The sequence below is a fragment of the Drosophila bipectinata genome, unplaced genomic scaffold, assembly GCF_030179905.1.
Source record: "Drosophila bipectinata strain 14024-0381.07 unplaced genomic scaffold, DbipHiC1v2 scaffold_301, whole genome shotgun sequence".
Classification (NCBI taxonomy): Eukaryota; Metazoa; Arthropoda; class Insecta; order Diptera; family Drosophilidae; genus Drosophila; species Drosophila bipectinata.
Genome location: NW_027222955.1, coordinates 42,050 through 61,033, shown reverse-complemented (window position 1 = coordinate 61,033; position 18,984 = coordinate 42,050). Strand labels below are relative to the sequence as shown.

Sequence of the window (18,984 nt, the reverse complement as noted above, 5' to 3'; positions counted from 1 at the left end):
TGCCCCTGTTAGTTGTCAGCTGACTGCTCATCCAATTGGACCTGCACGGCGGCGCGGATTTCGGTTACGCTCATAGTTTTTTTTAATTTCAAATTTATTCATACAAAAACCACTAATTGCTCCTTTTGTAAAGTGCCCAGCTATAGTATATAATGTAATTAAACAAAAGTGCATTACACTAAATTGTAAAGTCGTGGGTGAAATTAAGCCAATAATCGAAAAGTAGTTTCTAGTTGCGCAGTTGAGAAACTGCTGAAGAAATCGACACACTGTTGCCGGGCTTAATTGTTGGAATATTGTTTATTTAACAAACACACATCATGACAAATATGCGCCCACCGCAGAGATCCAAACTGCTGAAGGTCGTCATACTGGGTGACGGCGGGGTGGGAAAGTCGGCCCTACTCAATCGTTTCGTTTCCAATCGCTACGAGGAAAACAATTTCCACACCATCGGGGTTGAGTTTATGAACAAGGATATAGAGGTCGATGGAGAGCGTTACACCTTACAGGTAATAATTAATTATTTATTTTATGTTTCTATAGAAAACTTAAGAGTTGGTCAAGATGGGAGACTAGCCAAGCGTGTTTCCTTTACGTGCCGTGTCTACAACTCCCCCTCTGTATCCAATTATTTCCCCTTCAATAAGATCACATCCACCGGCAATTTCTTGATGTCGAAACACTTAAAATGTGAACAACGATTGAGCTTTGTTTTTACTTTTCTACAATTCGTAGTACAGTGGTTATAGGAGCATTACAAAATAGCATAAATAAACTATTAAATTTCTATCTACCTAAGACTTGAAATTAATGACTATTAGACTCCAAACAATTTATATTTTAGGAACTCTTTTGAAAACAATTCTTGGAATAATCCCTTAAACTATCTACTCCACTGTACCTATATATTTATGATCCTATCTCTTCCATCTGCCCCATGCCCACACATACATATACAGTACATAGTATGTACTTCCAGCAAATTTCTACTCAATTAACGTACAGTTGAGCTTTTGCGAAAACAAAAAACTACAACAAACAAAATTATAAATAATGACACTTTGTGGACTCGAAAACAAAGCCTCAACTTTGTTTCATCCGCCGCCACAGTTTCTGGTCTCAATCTCATCTGAATTCTTAATTCTTTATCATTCCTGCTGATGCCAGGCTGTCTTGGCGGATTATTCGAAAATCAAAACAAAATATTTTTCACAGTCGACCAAGCTTGGAAAACTAATGAATATGCAGGAGCGTTTTGAATGAGTAAGCAAAGTGAGTGCATCCAAGGTGGCAGCAAATCGGTATAATGATTCTAATTGAAGCAATCGATGTTCCCTATAGAAAGTGTAAAGAATGCGGCTTTTTTGATGACTAATTCTCAGAGTATTTCGCATAATTTGAAGTCCCCCCATACCGGCAGATTACCATCATTCGCCACAGTCGAGAGACAAAAAGACATAATCACTTTTCACGGTTGGCTTGTTGGGAGAAGAACTTGCAAAATAGGGAATCTCCCCGTGTCGGGGATATACACACAAATATAATATATTTTCATATATATGTAAATAAAATACCCCCAACTTGTGGTGTATAGTTTTTCATGTTGCCATGGAAGCACCCACATTTTAAACAAATCAAATTATAAATGTAGTTCTAGGTTATCCTCTCTGCAAGCTTTGATTTCTATTAGGTTTTAAACAAAATACCTAAAAAATAATCATAGCTCTTAAAGCCCTATTTCTTTCTAGGTCTCTAGTTTACTTTAAACATTTTTCTGTTTGATTTATTTGCTTATCGGCCACACATTGTTATCAGTTATAGTCACTGACTACCCTCTAGACTAAATATTTACTTTAAGCTCAAAAATGTGTGCCGTGATCTAGATGAATCAGGTTTCCCTCTTTTTTTTTGTAGCCCACCATTTTTCTCACTTTTAACAAAAGTTTTGATTCGATTTAGCGGCAAATTCAAATTCAAATATATTGCTAATTGAATTAGCCATTCAATTAAACTTAATTGCATTTGTTTTATTGAATGTTTCTTTAAAATAGATATGGGATACGGCAGGCCAGGAACGATTCAGAGCCCTGCGAACACCGTTCTACCGGGGATCAGATATCTGCCTTCTCTGCTATGCCCTCGACGACCGAGACAGCTTGAGAGGATTGGATCTGTGGCGAAAGGAGTTTCTCATGTATGCCGACGTGGACGCTGACAAGTTTCCATTCATTGTGGTGGGAAATAAGGTAAGGTATACAGATAATTTCTTATACAAATATTAAATAATATATGTAACTCTGCAGAACGACCTTCCTCTGGCAAAGCGACAGGTCAACTACGAGGGGGTCCAGCAGTGGTGCGCCGAGCAGAAGATTGCCTCCCACATCGAGACTTCGTCCAAGGCCGCCACCAACGTGACAGAGGCCTTCACCCTTGGCCTCCGCCAATGGCGGCATATGGAGTGCGTGGCGGAGTCAGAGCTCCGACAGCAGGGCGACACTATCGACCTTACCCGCCCCATTCGCCTTGCCCAGCGCCGCATCTGTTGCACGGGGGGTGGCGAGACCGCGGACACCAATGCGGATGTGGATGACGCCGCCATGCGCAGCCCGGGAAAGAAAATGTTCGGACAGAAACGCAATAATGCAAAGGCGCCAAAGACCAATTATCGTCTATGAGCAGACTGACGGGAGTTGTCCGGGAATTTACGCTTAATTTAACCACTTGCCGGGGCCTGGCCTCCAGGATGACCTTTTCAATGCATTCCAAACTCGAGAGGCGTTCCAGACCAAAATCTAAACAATCGATGTGGTTAACTTTTAAATCTATACCGAAGATATATATTCTAATGTTAGAGGAACAATTTTTGTAAAAAAAAAATTGGACCTGAATGAAATTTTTGTTATTATATACAACATAGCTTTAAGACACTTTTTGTTTGCAAAGCAACGAAAAATAAGAATATTATTTTGTTATATGAAATAAAAGCTAGCTTTTGATATGAAATAATCAAATGAAATAGCAAAGATGTTAATGAAAGACATTAGTTTTACTATAAAGGGAAAATTAGTTAAAACTAAGAGTACCTTGTTAAGAAATTTATTCATTTTTGGAGATTCATTTTTGAAGAATTTTAATTAAAAAAAAGTTGTAAGCTTTGCTAGAATCAATTATTTACCAATGATGGTCAATAATCAATCTTAAACTTTTCTTTTTGCTTTTTTTTGAATTAGGCTTTTTTAAATAATACTAAAACAAACCCCACATAAAATCTCAGTGTGCCTTTGTAGCCAAAAAAGTTACTTCACGCCTTTAAAAAAAGCTTTCAAAAATATACATAAAATCACAAGCACAAATGTCTCAAAAACTGTACAAGTTAAAGCATGTTTAACAATTTTTTATATATTATATGTGCTATTGCCAAATTATATGGAAAATAAAAAGAAAGTTGAGTCAAAACTAACAATACTAACTCTTACAAACTGAAAAACAAACATCATGGATAAATTTCGTGTTTATATATTTCAACAATTTGTATAAAAGTAGAGTATGATATAAATACGCTTACCCCGGATTAACTTTAATAAGTAATAAGTATGTGTAACACTTTTGCTGGGTTCGATCGAAGCTTCGAAGGATCTATGACTACGGCAAACTCTAGGCGCTATTCTCTAACAGGACAAGCGTATAACAGATCGGGTGCTTAACAATAAAGTGCGCATGCGTGCCGCACAGATATGTTTGGTAATGGAAATTGGGGATTCCCTATCACTTGATGCCGCCGACAACCCTATCACTTCTTCTTGTAGCCATATGAGTTGATGGCATCGAATTCGGGATCGCATTTGAGAAGCAACTGATACCACTGGTCACTGTCGATCCGGTTAGATTCGAGGATTCCGCCATAAGCGGCCGGCAGGCACTTGGGCGACATGTGCTTGTGCAAGGATTCGCGGTCGGTGCCATGGAAGATGATCCTGCTCCTCAGTTTCTCCCGCAAGAAGGGCTTGAACAGGGCGAACACCACATTGAAGATCTTCGGCTGGTTGACAATGTGGATAGCCTTGATCCTGAGGGGTACAGAGTCCTGCAGCCAGTCCACAATACGCTTGGCAAACGGCGGTGTGAACTGCCAGGTCTGCTGCAGACTAAGGCCATCCATGTCGAAGATGACGACTGCTCCGCAGATCTGAGTCTCCGGCTCAAGCATGGCGGCCTCCAGGAAGATCACAGCTCCCTTGAACACCTCGTCCAGGGTGACCTGCTTGTGCTTCCAGCGCTCTACAAAATTTTAATATAATTAATAATTTTTTTTAACCTAATTAAAAATTATAATAACGTACTTCCAAGTTCCAGGACTAAAATACGGCGTCCCAATTGATCGCGATTGGGAAAAACAGTAAGGATGTTGTGATTGAAAATGTTCATCTCACCAGATGGTTTCAGATTGTTGTACACATCCGAGTGCTTCACCTTGAAGGAGTAGTACCTTTTGATCTGTAAAAGGATCATATTAATGCCTATTTTATAAAGATTTTATAGTAACACCTACCAAATCACGAGCACTCTCCGGGTAATACTTGCAGGGACGCAGGAATCGGATCAGCCATTCCTCGTTATCCTTGGGATAATGCAAATCAGTCTCCGCTAAAAAAAGAGATTAAAAAAAAATAAAAATACGTTAATACGGAACTAACAATTTACTTTTAAATTCCCCGCTATTAAACTAATCATGTTCTAGAGTTGCAATTACAAAGCGAATGTTATGCAGTTCAATCGTAGATACCATATAATCTTATCGAGGGCATGCCACATTTAACCTCAACCCGTGATTAGTGACACGGAATTACCACACAGCCAGATCGAATTATATATGGTTTAAAAATAGATATTCAATAAGTACTTAGAATGGACTTGGCAATGTCATTTTTAAAGATTTAAGTAGCTATATCTTTTATAAAACATTCTAAAAATAAAATTTAATTCTTTCTGATAACGTGATTTAAACAAGTTTTAATAATCATTGCTTCAATAAATAATAGAAAAGCCCTTAACTATGTGATTGGAATGTAATTTTAATTCTTATGAATTAATTATCTATGAGAGATCTCAGATTACTTATAAAGAACACATATTGTGAACTCCCAAATCATTTTTTCAATTCATACTAATTCTTACTACAAATAATTTTATATAGTTTAATAAAATCGAGAAACCATAGCTTACCCTCCAAAAGCCTTGCCAGCTCCTTGGTGGCTTCCTTTTGACGCTCTGGGGTTTCTCGCAGCTCCTTCATGGCCACCTCCTTGCCATGAGCCGTGGGCTCACCCAGCTCGAACTGGAGGATAAACTCGCCCATCTGGATCTGGGGCAGCTGGTCGATATCCGACAACATCGTTGGCACTCCTGAAAGGGCAGACATTAATATTCAATTAGCAGATCAGCTTCTGTACTTTGAGCCAAAGCCCGGGCAGGTTATTATCATCTTTTTTTAACGTCCCATGTTTACATGGAACTTTGGCCAACTAAAATGCCTAAGCAATCTGACAACAATTGCCAATTAGTTGGCCATATAATGACGGCTGCTGCACTTAACAATCACTTACTCATTTTGCAATTGTTGTTGCTCCGTTCAGCTACTAAAATTATTTTTCAATTTGTTTGATCTTTAATTTTTTTTTGTTTTTTTATTATATTTGCTCAAAGCGGGTCGCGATCTTAAGTTTCAGTTTGTCTAATGATAAATTGTGCACGCTATTTATATGTAAGAGGGTAGAAAATTTAAATTTATTAATGAGGCAAGTGACTCTGAACCGGCTCAAAGGGGCAGTGAGGGGGAAACTGCATTGAATAACTATCGATCACCTGGCCAACCTTCACCTTGACATTCGCAACTTATAACGGAAGATGAAGCAAAAGATTTGCCAAAATCGGAAATCACCTTTGAAGCTACCGAGATGATCAGGGTTAATGCAGTTCTTGCAGTGACTCCTCCATTGGCAGGTGATAAATGAAAACCCCTTGAACTGAATTCTCTATCTAGACTGCGTTGACAAGTTCTACTTGAACTTAATTATAGTCTCGACTCTAGAACAAGTTTTAATTGAGAAAACCCGTCGCTTAGAAAATCAGAAATGAGCATCCAAAGTTTCCCATTCAGAAATTAGAGTTATAAATTTTCCATCTTGTTGCGCAGTTAAAGAGCTATTAAAACTACAAAAGTTTTTAAAATTAGCAACAAAAGGTTGACATTGAAAATTTCTACTAAGTCTACCCACATGGATGGTGGTTAGATGGGCCAGGTGATATGCTAAAAAAAAATAGCCGCATATTTTTGGCATTCATAAGTGACACACACTCGACATTTATGAATTGTAAATGTTTTTGGCCAAGCAGTTGTCTGGGAAAATACAAAATATAATCAAATCGCTTAAATAGTACACACAAAGCACAACACCAACGGAAACTTGTTTTGTGCCGATGATGGCTAACAGTAATCCGCCAGATGGGACTGGGGTAAGCAACCAGGTAACCAGGTAACGCGACGCGTCAAAAGCCAAGATGAAACTGTTGCGGCCAAAAGCGCGCCGCGGAGATTTTATGCCAGGCCAAGAATTGAAACTGGATTTGCGATGAGAGCGTCAATAGATTGCGAGACAAAAACCTATGTGCTTTAGGTTCAGATCTGTCTGATCAGCTAATTTTCAGCAAACTTACAATGCGTTTTTTGGTTATATTTTGAAATTATAGATCCGGATTTGAAATTCTTGCCAGCTTTTGTTTTTCAATATTTTTATTTTTAGATTTTATGACAATTAAATGATGGGTAGAAATAAAATTTCGTAAAAAGATTAGGTACATTTTTCAATAATACTTCATTTAGTTTAAGCTTAATATCAGACAAACGTTTAATCCCCAGATATTTAATATTTTTAAGAAATCTTGAAGCATAAATTTAAATTATACCAAATATTTATTTAAAAAAACATTGTTTTTAACCCGAAAATATTCAAAACCAATAACTTGGCATCACTGATAAAATTTGAACTTGAGCATGACATTCACGTGTACGAAGCCCAGAGAGCCACCAAGTGGAGGGCAGAGAGTTATCCATTCCGCTTGGAGGGAGAGCGAGCGTAAATCTGGGTGCATCATCATTGGGAAATGATGCCACTCCGAACTCCAAGCCGGTTTCAGTTTCGCTTTCAGCTTAAACATTTTCTCAGCCAACGGCGGCCGTTGGGCGAGTCGCGGTTCACTTAATTTATTCGGGTTTTCTTCGAGTGTAATTGCACAGAGCACAGGGCGTTGAAAATCCCTTGGTCGGTAGGCATTTCCTACACTGACCCTGAAACTCTGTGCCATACACTTGGCTATCCGGTTTTAGAGCTGCCTCGCTCTCCGCCAATTAGTGCTTACACCTGTTCGATAAACTCACACATGGGGTTAAATAAATAGGTTATTAATTGTATTTAATTTGCTGTTAATGCTCTGTACAATGTATTTAACATTTAAATAAAGATATTGAAATATTCCCCGAAAGAATCATTCTATACTTTATCACAAACTACAAACTAAACCTAATGGAGAACTATCTCAAATAGACCGTAAAAACTTTGTAAACTTTAAGGTTTAGTGTTAAATCTAGTTAATTACTTCATATTTGGAATATATGTATAATGGTTGCTATTTTTCTAACCCCATCAGTACGTGTCGAATATTTTGTACAATTAACACTTTTGCAAGACCAGCACCCTGTCAGTTGTGGACTGATGATTTTCGACGCCCGATTTTGGCCAAATCGTTTCAAACGCACGATCGCACGTGCCCAGACTTCGGCCATTCATGGTTTACGCTTCGTTATACTCTCGTTTTCGTTTTGGCCTTTTTCACGAACGGTCTATTTTTAATTTTTAATATGATAGCGAACAAAAGCTAATGGCTACAAAATCGTCAAAAGTACGACTTTGGACATAAAAGCTATGGACTTTATCTGGTAAGCTTGAGGGTTTTGGGAAATTCTGTAGTTTAAGATCCATTGTAATGTTAACTTTCGCCCTTCGGTTTAAAACTGTACAAAAAAATCCCGCATGAGAAACTTGTTTTTTGAGAAATCGAACAATGGCAAGGGCAACCCCAAGGCACCAAGTACTTTGACCTTACTCTGCAAAAAAAACATTACATTCAAAAGTAATCATCCTATAATGAGTAATTTTTTCGAACAATAAAGAGGTGTACCTTGGTAAAGGGAAATGCCCTTTAAAAAGGATCAAAAAAGGATGATATTTAGATTGTGATTCACTCTGGTTGAAAAGCAGATCTTTTTGGAACAAGAGTTTAAATGCATTGTATCAATAAATTAAATTTTAAAGAAATTCTTTAAAAAATCACCAAATATGTTGAAGTTGAACGTAAACTAATATTCTTGCCACGACTTTACTTTTACATGAAACTTTTGAAACACACGCCCTGTTGCAATATTGCATCTGTATAAGGTTGCAATATAATCAAAATTTTCATATTGGCGATAAAATTACTTAAACAAAAGCAATTGATTATAAAAGTATATGATATTTATGCCATGTTGTTAATTTTTTCTCCAAAAATAATTGTCTATTCAGCTAGTTTTCACTGTATCTTACCCGAGAAGGGGGCTTTGGCCCGAAAGGCGGGGGCCTCTGCCACCGCCGATTTGGGCAGGCAGTGCATGGCAGCTGCAGCGGTCAACATTGTCATGACGTTGCAAATTGAATAAACAATAAAATGCCACACAATTACACACTGAACACGCGGTTTTAACGAAAATAAATAATGCAAATGCTAATGCAAATAATTGATTTTTTTTTTGTTAAATTGTTCAAGCCAGGAGTATTGGATCGAACAACAGACATTAAATGGGTCAATGCCGATGTGCTGCTGAACTTTACATTATTTTTCAGTTCTCAAACGAACAAAAAAAAACCACGCGTGTAAAAAGGAATTCTCGCAAAATTGATTAGGAAAAGGTATAGCGAAAAAACACTCAATCAGTGATGAGCTTTATAATATACAGGAGGCTCTCTTTAAATGAAACACTGCTTTTTAATATATATAATCTTGACAATATACTCTTAAAAAACTTTTTTTCAACCACTCCTTTTCAAAATATCTTGTTTATAAGCATGTGTCAAAATTTAAGAAAAATACTACCAAACATTGAATATTTAATTATTCAGATAAATAACAAAAAAACACGTCTTAAGGTCGAAACTAAAACTTACCGTATAATAAAAAGTCAGCTAATCCAAGAGTATACCTTTTTTAAGGTATGTAGCCTTTCAGTTAGTTCTTCTGGCTCTGATCTAGTGAGCTTGAATCGCGATTATGAACTGGAAATATAAAGCCACTTGTCAATTCATTTTATACCCGCCCCTTTTAATGTACGACGGTCAGTACACATATAACAAAGTTATCAAGAAATGTACGTCAACCAGAATAGTCGGGTTTATAAGGCCAACACGATTTAATAGGTCATTATAAGTGGTCAGAGTCGAGACCTAAAAAAAAAAAGCATAAAACAGCACGTTGCGAATAAGCTATGGAGATTTTAAGTTTTTGGGGGTTTCTTTGCCAAAGTCAAGTTCAAAAGTCAATGGAGTTTTTCCATAAAATGTTTAACAGTTTCACATTGAAATGGGGGAATAATTTCTTCCTGTGTAAGCGACTTAATCTTTTCTATACAGCAATTAACATTATTAAATGTGATATTTAAGTAACTTCACAATCGGTCTTTAAAAGTTATCAGATTTGTTCTTTATAGCACTTTTAATTCACTTGGTACTCGATTGTATTATGGGTTTTATTAAAAAATAATATAAACACTTGATTTTATATATTATATTTTTTGATAAACTTTGTATCTCATTGTTTGAGTATCTTTTCCAATAAAAACCATAGTGAAACTGTAACTTTTTGGCGCAGTGTACCACGATTAAGCTTCTGCTAGTTACCTTTTATGTAACTAAACGCGACTTGGACGTAATGAGTCTTGAACTTTTGAACGCTCCTTAGACAAGTAGTTCAAAGACTAATCGCCTCGGCGGCTGAGTAACTAACGTGTTATAAAGCTTTTGCCGCACGGGTTGTTAATACTTCGGTTATCACACTTTTAACGGCAGCGCGGGATTGGTCTAAGCTTAAGATCTAAGCCGTGTGGCTGGTAGTATAGCTACTTTCGAGTTGCGTGTCCGCGATCCACGATCAAGTGATCAACTGACGGGCGATGGGTAATGCAAGCTCATTTGCTTTTAGTTTCAAGCGCGAGCAATTAATTAAGCTGCTTTCCGTTTCACAAATGTATTTCAATTTTATTTTCTTGCACTTGCTTGAGCCCATTCTCCGTGTCGGACCGCCTTGCCGTCAGCCAGTCGATCCGTCAGTCAGTCACCTTCGCCCATGGAGCTACGTCAGCTTTTAAAGTCCGCCGGAATTTCGACACCCAGCCAATTGCAATTAGTTTAGACAAAGTACAGCTTGCTGAAAGTTAAAAGTAATCCAACGACAGAATAAATCAATTTGCAAACACGCAATCCCCATCAACAGCTGTTGATACGCACAACGGGGAAAATATAAAATCAATTATCAACTATTTACATGCATTTAATTTAAATGTCAAGATCCACATAGAATCGTTATCATATAGTTGTGGGTCATTTACATTTAATGAGAATCGATCTATATAAGATTTACATCCGATATTCATAAACTTACACTTACAGATTCTACAAAAATGTATCTCTTAATTCATCATTGCATTGTATTGTCGAGTATAAAACATAGATTTGACTAAATCAAGAGATATTGTGCAGACAATTGTTGCTAGATATTGCTTACATTCAACTAGAAAGCCTTTTTGGATGTTATACAAGGGTAATGCTTAGACTACATACAAAAGATTGATTAATATGCCAACGATATTCAATGCTAAAGTCTTTAGGTTCACTTATGAATTCGAATTAAGTAGAATTCAAACTCAAACTGTGGTGGTTACGTATTTACAATGCAAAAATCCTGCGCTGCCAGCTGTCAGATCTCTAAGAAAGTGAAGTCATCATAGTTCGGTTTCTGCGACTTCGTTTGTGCCTTGTCAATCATTTTGGCCGAATCTTTTCGTACATAAACTTTTGCAAGTGCTTGTTGTCCGGCTGCATAAGCTTTTTTTTGTTGAACTCAAACTGGGCCAACGCAAACTCATACAGATCGTTTTCCATCTGCCAGATCTTTGTCTTTTCAATCGCTTTTATGGTTGACTCGCTTGGCGGCAACTTCGATGACGTCACGCGCAAATGAGATTTATTTGAATTTTGCTAGTGCTCGCGAAAGCCGTGAAATATTCTGGGCAGTGATCTTTCGAGTAGATCCACAAACTCGTACATCTGCTCGGTGACTCCGACTAGAAAATATTCGTTGACCAGATTCCGCTTGGCCTGGTCCAAAGCCCAAGCGCTGCCGGGTTCCCAGCACTCGGCAGCATGGCCGCAGAAGAAGGGTATTTGCAGCCACATATTCTTTGGATCACAGTCGGGTTGCTTTTGCACCACGCACTCATCGAAGGTCTGAAAATTAAGTAAAATATATATTCCTTAGATACCAAGGTGTCTAGATATGTGCTTACTATTTTATTGCCAGCCTTCTTGCGTACTAAATTCGGTCGATAGTTGTCGCCGAAGCGTAGGAAGTAATAGTAGGATACAAGTCTATCCAGAGGCTTACGAACTAGGTTAATATATATGGGCTTGTGAGCGACTTGAAACCTGGAAGAGAAAATATTTAATACATAGTAAGGTATTCAAACTAGAAGCACATACTTGGAAAAGTCCAGATAAGCCATGTGACCATGGTAAAGAGCTGGCTTCATTTCATGCCACTTGGAAACATTCCGAACAAATTGAATTTGGTTGGGCAGAGACAGGACATGCATATTGGCAGTCACATTGATATGCAGTACATGGTACTTGTTTGGCTTGCACAGATCGTACGCGATATTGACGAAGCTGGTGGATCCCGTCTTTGGTACACGATTGTACAGCACCACCAGTTGCTCCTCAAAGTCAAAATCATCCGCAGATGGGCCGCGTGGATCAGGGACCAGCGATTGAGCCAGGGCGCGGCCCCCAGCAGTCAGTTTGGACAGTGGCTTTAGCGCTAAAAAGGGAATTAAATTAGGATTAACGATAAAAGTATGATATTCATGGGGTATACCATGTTCCAGGCGAATCTCCGACCAGATCAACCAATATCCACCGCATGTAAGAACACACAGAGCGATCAAAAGCACCCAGTGCACGGGTCGCTGCAGAATCCACATCTTGAGCATTTTCCTGGACATGCCTCTGCCGGGTGCTTATTAGTTGGAAAAGTTTATTACCATTTCAGGCTACTTCTTTAGCCCTTTTTTATATTTTGCATTTTTTGTTGTCAGAATTTTCAGCAAAATACTTGAAGCTGTGCTGGTCAGCGCTGAAAACAGCTGCTGGGGTAGTGTTGAAAAGTGCTGTTATAAAAAGGATTAGAAATTTTAAATAATTTATAATCTATTTTTGCCTTTTAAATAAACCATTTTATACATAAAACAATAAAGAATTATAAAAAGTAATATTATTTTATATTTTAATTTATTAAATTTAATTGTTTTGTGGTCTAAGCGAACAGTCTGGCAACATCATTTTTAAACGTGCATAAAAAACTCAGCACGTTGTTTTGAAATATTTACCTGTTCTGATAAGGTCCTGTAACCTGGGCAGACATGGCGACAAATACCTATTTCACAGAATATGAAAACTTGGAGGTGAGCTTTTTGAAAAAATAATTGGAGTAATCAGAAGTAATTCAAAATAAACATAATTTTAGATCCATGAGCTAATGCTGAGGGATCGTCCCCGGCAAGCCGCCTACTTTGAAGCTATTCTGGGCAATAAAGAACTTTTTAAGGACAAGATCGTAATGGACGTGGGCGCCGGCACAGGTATCCTGTCTGCGTTTTGTGCCAAAGCTGGAGCTCGTCTGGTCTACGCCATAGAGGCTTCCAATGTGGCCACCAAAGTAGCCCTGGATCTGATCGAGGATAATGGCTTAACAGATATTGTCAAGGTTATTAACTCCCGAGTAGAGGAATTTGTGCTACCATCCAATGCTGAGAAGGTAGACATCATTGTATCCGAATGGATGGGCTTCTATCTGCTGCATGAGGGCATGCTGGACTCTGTTTTGTATGCAAGGGACCAGTTTCTGAAGGAGGATGGACTTCTCTTTCCCAGCGAATGCACCATCTTCGTGGCTCCATGCTCCGTGCCGGCGCTCTATGATGATTGGAACGATGTGGATGGCATCAAAATGACCACCTTTGCCAGTAAATTAAGAGCACAAAAGTCATCAAAACCCTCGGTACTGCCGGTGGAACCGAAAGATCTGCTCCACGAGGGCGTAGTTTTCCACTGGATGAATCTGCTGGATGTGACTGTTAACGAGCTGGACTGCATTGAGTTCAAGGATGTGTTGGCTCTTCAAAAAAGCGGAAACCATCAAGGGTTCTGTATTTGGTTTGAGGTGCGTTTTCCAGGCGAAAACTCTGTTGTGCTGAGCACAGCGCCAGACGCTCCGTTGACACACTGGAAACAGGTTGTACTGGTGCTGCCCGAGGAGATCTGCGAAAATATGGAGGAACGAGAGCCGGTTGCATTCAAAATCTGTATGAGGCGTAGTGGAGACGATGCACGGAAATACAACTTAGAGGTGGACCAACTTGATCCGCAGATCGAGGAACACCCAGTGCCTTGCTCCTGCCATATGACCAAATGCATCTTGACGGAAGCCCACCTTAAAATGATGGACACCTCGTGAGTGCTGAGCATTATGGGACAAATAAGGTTATATAGGAAATCATTTTATTTTAACACCTTTAATACAAACACATATATCTCAGTCAAACTTAACATCTAATCCAAGTTTTTTCAATTCAATCATATTATGCACTTTAAGACAAAAAAAGGGGGGCTCTAAAGTTTAAATTAATAGCCGCTGCAGTCGACTTTGAAGTTCCTTGAGAGAGTGCTGCAGACGATTGGTATCGGGCTTTTGGTAACAAATATTTAAGCAGCCCGCCACAATATCCTGGGCCTTGCCAATAATCCTTCTTCTGAAAAAAACACATTCACATATTACCTAGAACGATCTTTAAACAATTTTGATTTCATTAACTTACTTGGATCGGTACCAAATAGTTTGTGCGTTGTCTGCTAGAAGGGAGACCACCCGAATGGCGGATTGTATTAAATGCCATTCGTTACCCTCGTTGGCCCACACTCGCTCGTTCATGGATATCATTCTGAAAGAGTAATATGACTATTAAAGATCAAACTTCCAAAGCAAAAAATATTTGTAAATACCTTGAATAGTATTCTAGAAGTAGCTCAACATCTAGATTCATTGTCACCAGTTTCTCTGGCACTATTCCTTCGGGCAATTTCAGTTGGCAGGCTTTAATTTCTAGCTCCCTGATAAGAAATGCAAACGGGAAACAAGCTCCCGATTCTCCATATTCACGAACTAAAAGCTCCATCTTTGTGAACAATCTAACACTCCGTTCATGCGTTGTTCCCGGCTCTTCTACAATGCTGTTTATTATATTACCCCATACTGACTCAATCAGCAGTGGATCATTGTGATGGGAGCAGTTCAATATAGACAATTGGCATTCCCATAGATTGAAGGGTTCCGCAAAATGCTGATATAATTGTGTGATATCGTACAGAGCAAAGTTTAACTCCTTAACGGCTGAGGCGGCTTCGATATTTCTACTGGCCAGTGCTCTCATATCCGCCAGCACACCTTTTTGGACTCGTGCAATGTCCAGCTGTATAATAATTTATAGATCAATAAAAAGACTTTCTTCAGGTTAGACCAGTGACTTACCTTATCTTCCAGTTCCTTGAGAAAGATTCCATTAGTTATTGAAGAACCAACGTTTCCATTTCGCATACACATTACAGCCCGCACCAAATACTCAATGCGCTGTTCCAGAGTTATATTCTCGCTTCTAGTCATTGCCAAGTTATCCAGAATCTGAGCGGCCTGGGCATGATGCCCGTTCTTTTCGTAATATTTCCACAGTAAGTCAATCAGAATAACATTTTCAGCGTTTCTCGATACGCTGCGTCGCAGGAACTCGCCCAGCGATGGCTCCACAACTTCCAATAATTCGCTCAACATTTCGTGGGCCAGAAGCCATTCGTATAGGGTGACATGTATTAAAGGGTCTTTGATTTGAAGAGTTTGTGACACAATTTTTTGGATCGTTTGCTTCGTAGAACTCTTTGTAGATGGAACACTTTTGGGTTGAATGTGAGATTGCGCTTGTTCCTGCATAGTTTTTTTATTGCAAGATGTTTGGTACACATGGTCCAGCATCATTTGCACTTCTTTATAGTAATTCATTCTGAAAAAAAATAATGGTACTTTTACTTCGAGGGTTTCAACTAGTAAGAGGTTTAAACTCACCTTGTGGCATAACAAGTGTAGCCCTCGCGATCCTCTGTGGGCTCGCCGTTATTATAGAAGTGTATACCAACTTCTTCGGGGTCACTCTTGGCTGCACATACGGCTGTAAGTTCGACAACTCCTTCAAAGAAGTCCGCGGAAATAAATTGTTGACAAATACTGTGCAGTGGAAGAGTTGGAGCTGCTTCCTTGCATATGTGCAGAGTGGTGCGCAAGCATTGCTCCTTTTCGCTTCGGGATGTGGAATTCTTAGCGGTCATTAGCAGCTCGGTGGCCTTGGACGTCACTGCGTCCTCGTGTCTATAGAGATTGGGGCATTTGTCGCGCAATTTGGCTGATACGTCGCTCACACCCGCCTTGTCCTTGAGGTATAGATTTATTAGCGAAATAATCAAAAATGCGCACACCTCCGACCGGGTCAGGAAGAGATCACGGAAAGAGCAACACTTCAACATCTTTTTCTGCTCGGGGCTAAGTTGCAGGCATATCTGCTGGAACGGGTGGTGGGTTAAGATACTCCAAAGTGATATAACCTCGCAGGCGTGTTCTGTAAGGAAATGCTTAGTTAGAAAATTGAATTTCGAATCTTGACTTAGAACCTTACTTATAAACAGATTGAGAGACGAGAGGGATCGCTTCTCTTCCACCTGAGCCTGCTCGCTTAAATTTCTTTGTTCTGTAAGGGGCATGTGGCTGTTGTTTATTAAGATGTTACTGTACCCGCTGGTCCGATCTATATGGCTTTCAAACGGGGCACGATTCGAAGCTATAAACAAGCATATCATATTATTTGTTGATACAAAATGGTTTATGTCTGTGGCAACTTACTGGAAATATCATGAACCGAGTGAGCTTCCAAGAAACTCCGCAAGGCTAGTAGATCACAAAGCAAACCATCACAATCCTGCACTTGCAGTTTGGAGCAAAAGTTATCATCCACGCAACGCATTTGCCAAATGGGACGCAGCATCCTGCCAACGTACAGGTACAATCCGTCGTGTTTGGCAGAGAAGATGATCGGAGAATTTTCGTTATTAACGGATGGCTGTTGCGTTTGCTGATTGATTCCAACTTAAAAAAATAATATTTAATTAAGATTATCCTTTTTTTAGGATATTCCCTTGACTTACTAGGACTAAGTGGCACATTGTACTGCGAAGCTGGAAAAGAATTGCCAGCCGCTCCGGTATTTGGCATGGGCGTAGACATGTACATAAGTAAACGATCCCTTGCGACCGAAACGTTGGGACTTGGACCGAGGGTTTGGTTGGCCACATTGCGGTTATTGGCGCTGGCGAACTTTTGGTGCTGGAAGCACGGTTCACCGCCGTACAGCATAAACGCTTGGGTGGCCCACAGGTGGATTTCACCGCCGCGATACCGCTCCGATGTGGCCAGCAGAAGAGCGGTAACGCAGGCCTCGCGCTGGTTCTTTGAGTGGAAGAACATTTTAACCTCTTCGTGATGAGGACCATTACACGCCAGCAGGATCTGCATTAGGATGTCGGCCATTTTCAGCAGCTCTATGATTTGGGTGCCCTGATTGGTCAACAATGCCACTTTCCTCGAGGATCTTGCGCTGTTCAAAGGGGACTTTAGCTTTGACTGCGACGGCTCTTCGACTTCAGCCATACCCCAAACCACTCCGTCCAGGCTCTCCAGCGCCGTGGATTCTACCAGGTAAGGGAAGTTCACTGACGGTGCCGAGCTAACTGACCACAGCAGATCCTGCTCTTGCTGTTGCGTTGTGATCATCAGCATGGTGCCCTCCGTGTAAAATGCGGCATGTACTTGCTTTGGTTTGTTGGTGGTGGCGTTGGGCGTGTGCCCGGGCGGGAGCCGTACATGATACAAGTATAGTCCTTTTGGAGGTTCTGTTTCTGCCAATATTGATACTTGGTTGGACTGACCATAGAGGACATTATCTGATGGCGGGCCGGTTTGTGCATTTAGCGATTTTGTGGAGAAATATAGCCCCACACCACACTGTGTGACGGCCATGAGGTGCAGTTTGTCTGAGTCATCGGCGGTGAGAGGGCAAATGGCTTTGACACTCTTGAATATGGATGGATCCAAGGTACTAAAATGAAGAAAAAGTTACTTTTGCTCAATGAAATAGACACCACAAAACGTACGTTATTAAACCAACTGCTTGGCTTGCCATATCGTTTTGTGTCATTCTTCCCAGCCTTCTGGCATGCGTGTAATCCCTTCCAATATCCCAGGCTTCGATCGATCCTTTTTCCGTGAGCAAATAAAGCAGCTTTCTGCTATTATCAATCTCAATGCGTTCAATGGGATCCGTTTCCTACAAAATAATCAATCAAAATCATGGAAGAAATAGTTTTTTTTTAAGATTATTTACCGAAAAAACTTTCAGAAAGCTGGGGACCATGAGAGACACGTATCCCTGTGAGAGATTGACCTTTTTACAACGTTTGCCGAACCAAGTGGACTCTGCCTGGTAGAAAAACTCATACAGACATCCATCGCGACCACCCATAAAAATTCGTCCGTCCTCGGATCCCTTGATTACACTGATGGAAACGTTGTCCGTACCAACGACGAATATAGGCCTGTTCATCAGTTGCATTTCTTTGTAAGCGTTCTCCGCAAAGGTGACGCCCAGTACAATTACCTCGATGGGTGTGGTAAGCACCAAGAGGTACTTCACGTCATTCACAAAAACCCCGTCTCTTGGCTTGACCAGACCCACACTAACGATTAGGTGGCTTAGGCCATCGTAGTAGGCGACATCCCGGGCTTGATTAAAGGTCCAAATGTATATCTCCGAGTCAATGGTTAGCCAGGCGCGACCGATTTCCGGGAAGAGTCCCATTGTACAGTGGCATTTTATGTCTGCAAGAAATTATATGGTTTTTTACCAAAAATTACATTTTTAATTTAATTATTCGTACGTTTGAAGTGTTCCAGGATCTCGTTGGGTATACTGGACTTGCTAATCGTTCGCAGTTGTTGTAGGTTATGTGTTTCGTCCGATTTCATGAATGTAAGGCTTTGGTAGTCGTAATCATTAAGCCCGCTGGTTGTCGCTCTGCCGTGTTGACTGACACCTGTTAGCTGCAGGAAAATAATTAATTAGTATTAGTGGTATACTAAAGATACCCACGCTGCACTCACTTCAAGGAGTCCCGGCTTGTTCCTGTCCATATTTTCGTGGAATTCCAGCATATTTCCCGCCGTCGTCAGAAAGTCGGGCTGCGACTGTGTTGCGGCCATTGTGTTATTGTTTTTTGTGGCGGAGCGTTTGGAGACTTAAAGTGGGCGGACTGGGCGAAGCACGACAGTAAATAAATATTGTAAGCCGGTGATAAACCGTCCAAATTCGTAGTGTAAGGCCGGTAATGATAATGTACCCACGCTAGAGGTGGAAAAAACATCGATGTAACATCGATGTTATCGATGTTGCCAAAAATATTTTTAACA

General features: G+C 40.0%; 5 protein-coding genes across 9 annotated transcripts; 2 read left to right on the top strand and 3 right to left on the bottom strand.

Annotated features, from left to right (window-relative positions):
* The first annotated feature begins 12 nt into the window (after positions 1-12).
* Positions 13-3,042, top strand: LOC138927538 (ras-related protein Rab-9B-like). The gene is made up of 3 exons (XM_070282797.1): positions 13-512; positions 2,055-2,249; positions 2,307-3,042. The coding sequence occupies exons 1-3, from the start codon at positions 321-323 to the stop codon at positions 2,679-2,681; spliced, it is 762 nt and encodes a 253-aa protein (XP_070138898.1). The 5' UTR covers positions 13-320; the 3' UTR covers positions 2,682-3,042.
* A 464-nt stretch (positions 3,043-3,506) lies between these two features.
* On the bottom strand, positions 3,507-9,513 carry LOC108126851 (alpha-tocopherol transfer protein-like). 5 transcript variants are annotated; one of them, XM_070282795.1, is made up of 6 exons: positions 6,449-6,584; positions 5,610-5,757; positions 5,230-5,409; positions 4,556-4,650; positions 4,347-4,500; positions 3,507-4,284 (listed from the first exon to the last, which is right to left on the bottom strand). In XM_070282795.1, exons 2-6 carry the CDS (start codon positions 5,611-5,613, stop codon positions 3,797-3,799), a joined length of 921 nt encoding a protein of 306 aa, XP_070138896.1. In that variant the 5' UTR covers positions 5,614-5,757; positions 6,449-6,584; the 3' UTR covers positions 3,507-3,796. The 5 variants fall into 5 exon arrangements, with proteins under 5 accessions (XP_070138896.1, XP_017099083.2, XP_017099084.2 ...); XM_017243594.3 differs by having other exon boundaries at positions 6,465-6,583; XM_017243595.3 differs by lacking the exons at positions 5,610-5,757; positions 6,449-6,584 and adding an exon at positions 9,264-9,513.
* A 1,107-nt stretch (positions 9,514-10,620) lies between these two features.
* Positions 10,621-12,506, bottom strand: LOC108126850 (Heparan sulfate 2-O-sulfotransferase). Its single transcript, XM_017243591.3, is given in 5 exon segments — positions 10,621-11,275; positions 11,277-11,597; positions 11,657-11,795; positions 11,850-12,186; positions 12,244-12,506. Coding segments are annotated over 5 exon segments (1,071 nt in total). The 5' UTR covers positions 12,371-12,506; the 3' UTR covers positions 10,621-11,128.
* A 189-nt stretch (positions 12,507-12,695) lies between these two features.
* Positions 12,696-13,941, top strand: LOC108126951 (Arginine methyltransferase 8). The gene is made up of 2 exons (XM_017243744.3): positions 12,696-12,829; positions 12,892-13,941. The coding sequence occupies exons 1-2, from the start codon at positions 12,788-12,790 to the stop codon at positions 13,879-13,881; spliced, it is 1,032 nt and encodes a 343-aa protein (XP_017099233.2). The 5' UTR covers positions 12,696-12,787; the 3' UTR covers positions 13,882-13,941.
* Nup154 (nuclear pore complex protein Nup154) lies at positions 13,909-18,914 on the bottom strand. Its single transcript, XM_017243743.3, has 12 exons — positions 18,679-18,914; positions 18,456-18,618; positions 17,903-18,396; positions 17,673-17,845; positions 16,668-17,617; positions 16,366-16,608; positions 16,142-16,303; positions 15,538-16,084; positions 14,953-15,475; positions 14,427-14,893; positions 14,243-14,365; positions 13,909-14,176 (listed from the first exon to the last, which is right to left on the bottom strand). The coding sequence occupies exons 1-12, from the start codon at positions 18,775-18,777 to the stop codon at positions 14,044-14,046; spliced, it is 4,077 nt and encodes a 1,358-aa protein (XP_017099232.3). The 5' UTR covers positions 18,778-18,914; the 3' UTR covers positions 13,909-14,043.
* Positions 18,915-18,984: the final 70 nt, after the last annotated feature.

Bases quoted from the DNA above. Each gene is read 5' to 3' on its own strand.
- LOC138927538 (XM_070282797.1), top strand. From the start codon at position 321: ATGACAAATATGCGCCCACCGCAGAGATCCAAACTGCTGAAGGTCGTC. The intron at 513-2,054 runs GTAATAATTAAT...TCTTTAAAATAG, and splicing joins GAGAGCGTTACACCTTACAG to ATATGGGATACGGCAGGCCA. The intron at 2,250-2,306 runs GTAAGGTATACA...GTAACTCTGCAG, and splicing joins TCATTGTGGTGGGAAATAAG to AACGACCTTCCTCTGGCAAA.
- LOC108126851 (XM_017243592.3), bottom strand. From the start codon at position 8,739: ATGACAATGTTGACCGCTGCAGCTGCCATGCACTGCCTGCCCAAATCG. The intron at 4,651-5,229 runs GTAAGCTATGGT...CTCTTTTTTTAG, and splicing joins GCTGGCAAGGCTTTTGGAGG to CGGAGACTGATTTGCATTAT. The intron at 4,285-4,346 runs GTACGTTATTAT...AAAATTTTGTAG, and splicing joins TTTAGTCCTGGAACTTGGAA to AGCGCTGGAAGCACAAGCAG.
- LOC108126951 (XM_017243744.3), top strand. From the start codon at position 12,788: ATGGCGACAAATACCTATTTCACAGAATATGAAAACTTGGAG. The intron at 12,830-12,891 runs GTGAGCTTTTTG...ACATAATTTTAG, and splicing joins CAGAATATGAAAACTTGGAG to ATCCATGAGCTAATGCTGAG.
- Nup154 (XM_017243743.3), bottom strand. From the start codon at position 18,777: ATGGCCGCAACACAGTCGCAGCCCGACTTTCTGACGACGGCGGGAAAT. The intron at 18,397-18,455 runs GTACGAATAATT...AATTTCTTGCAG, and splicing joins GATCCTGGAACACTTCAAAC to ACATAAAATGCCACTGTACA. The intron at 14,366-14,426 runs GTATTTACAAAT...TTACTCTTTCAG, and splicing joins CTTCTAGAATACTATTCAAG to AATGATATCCATGAACGAGC.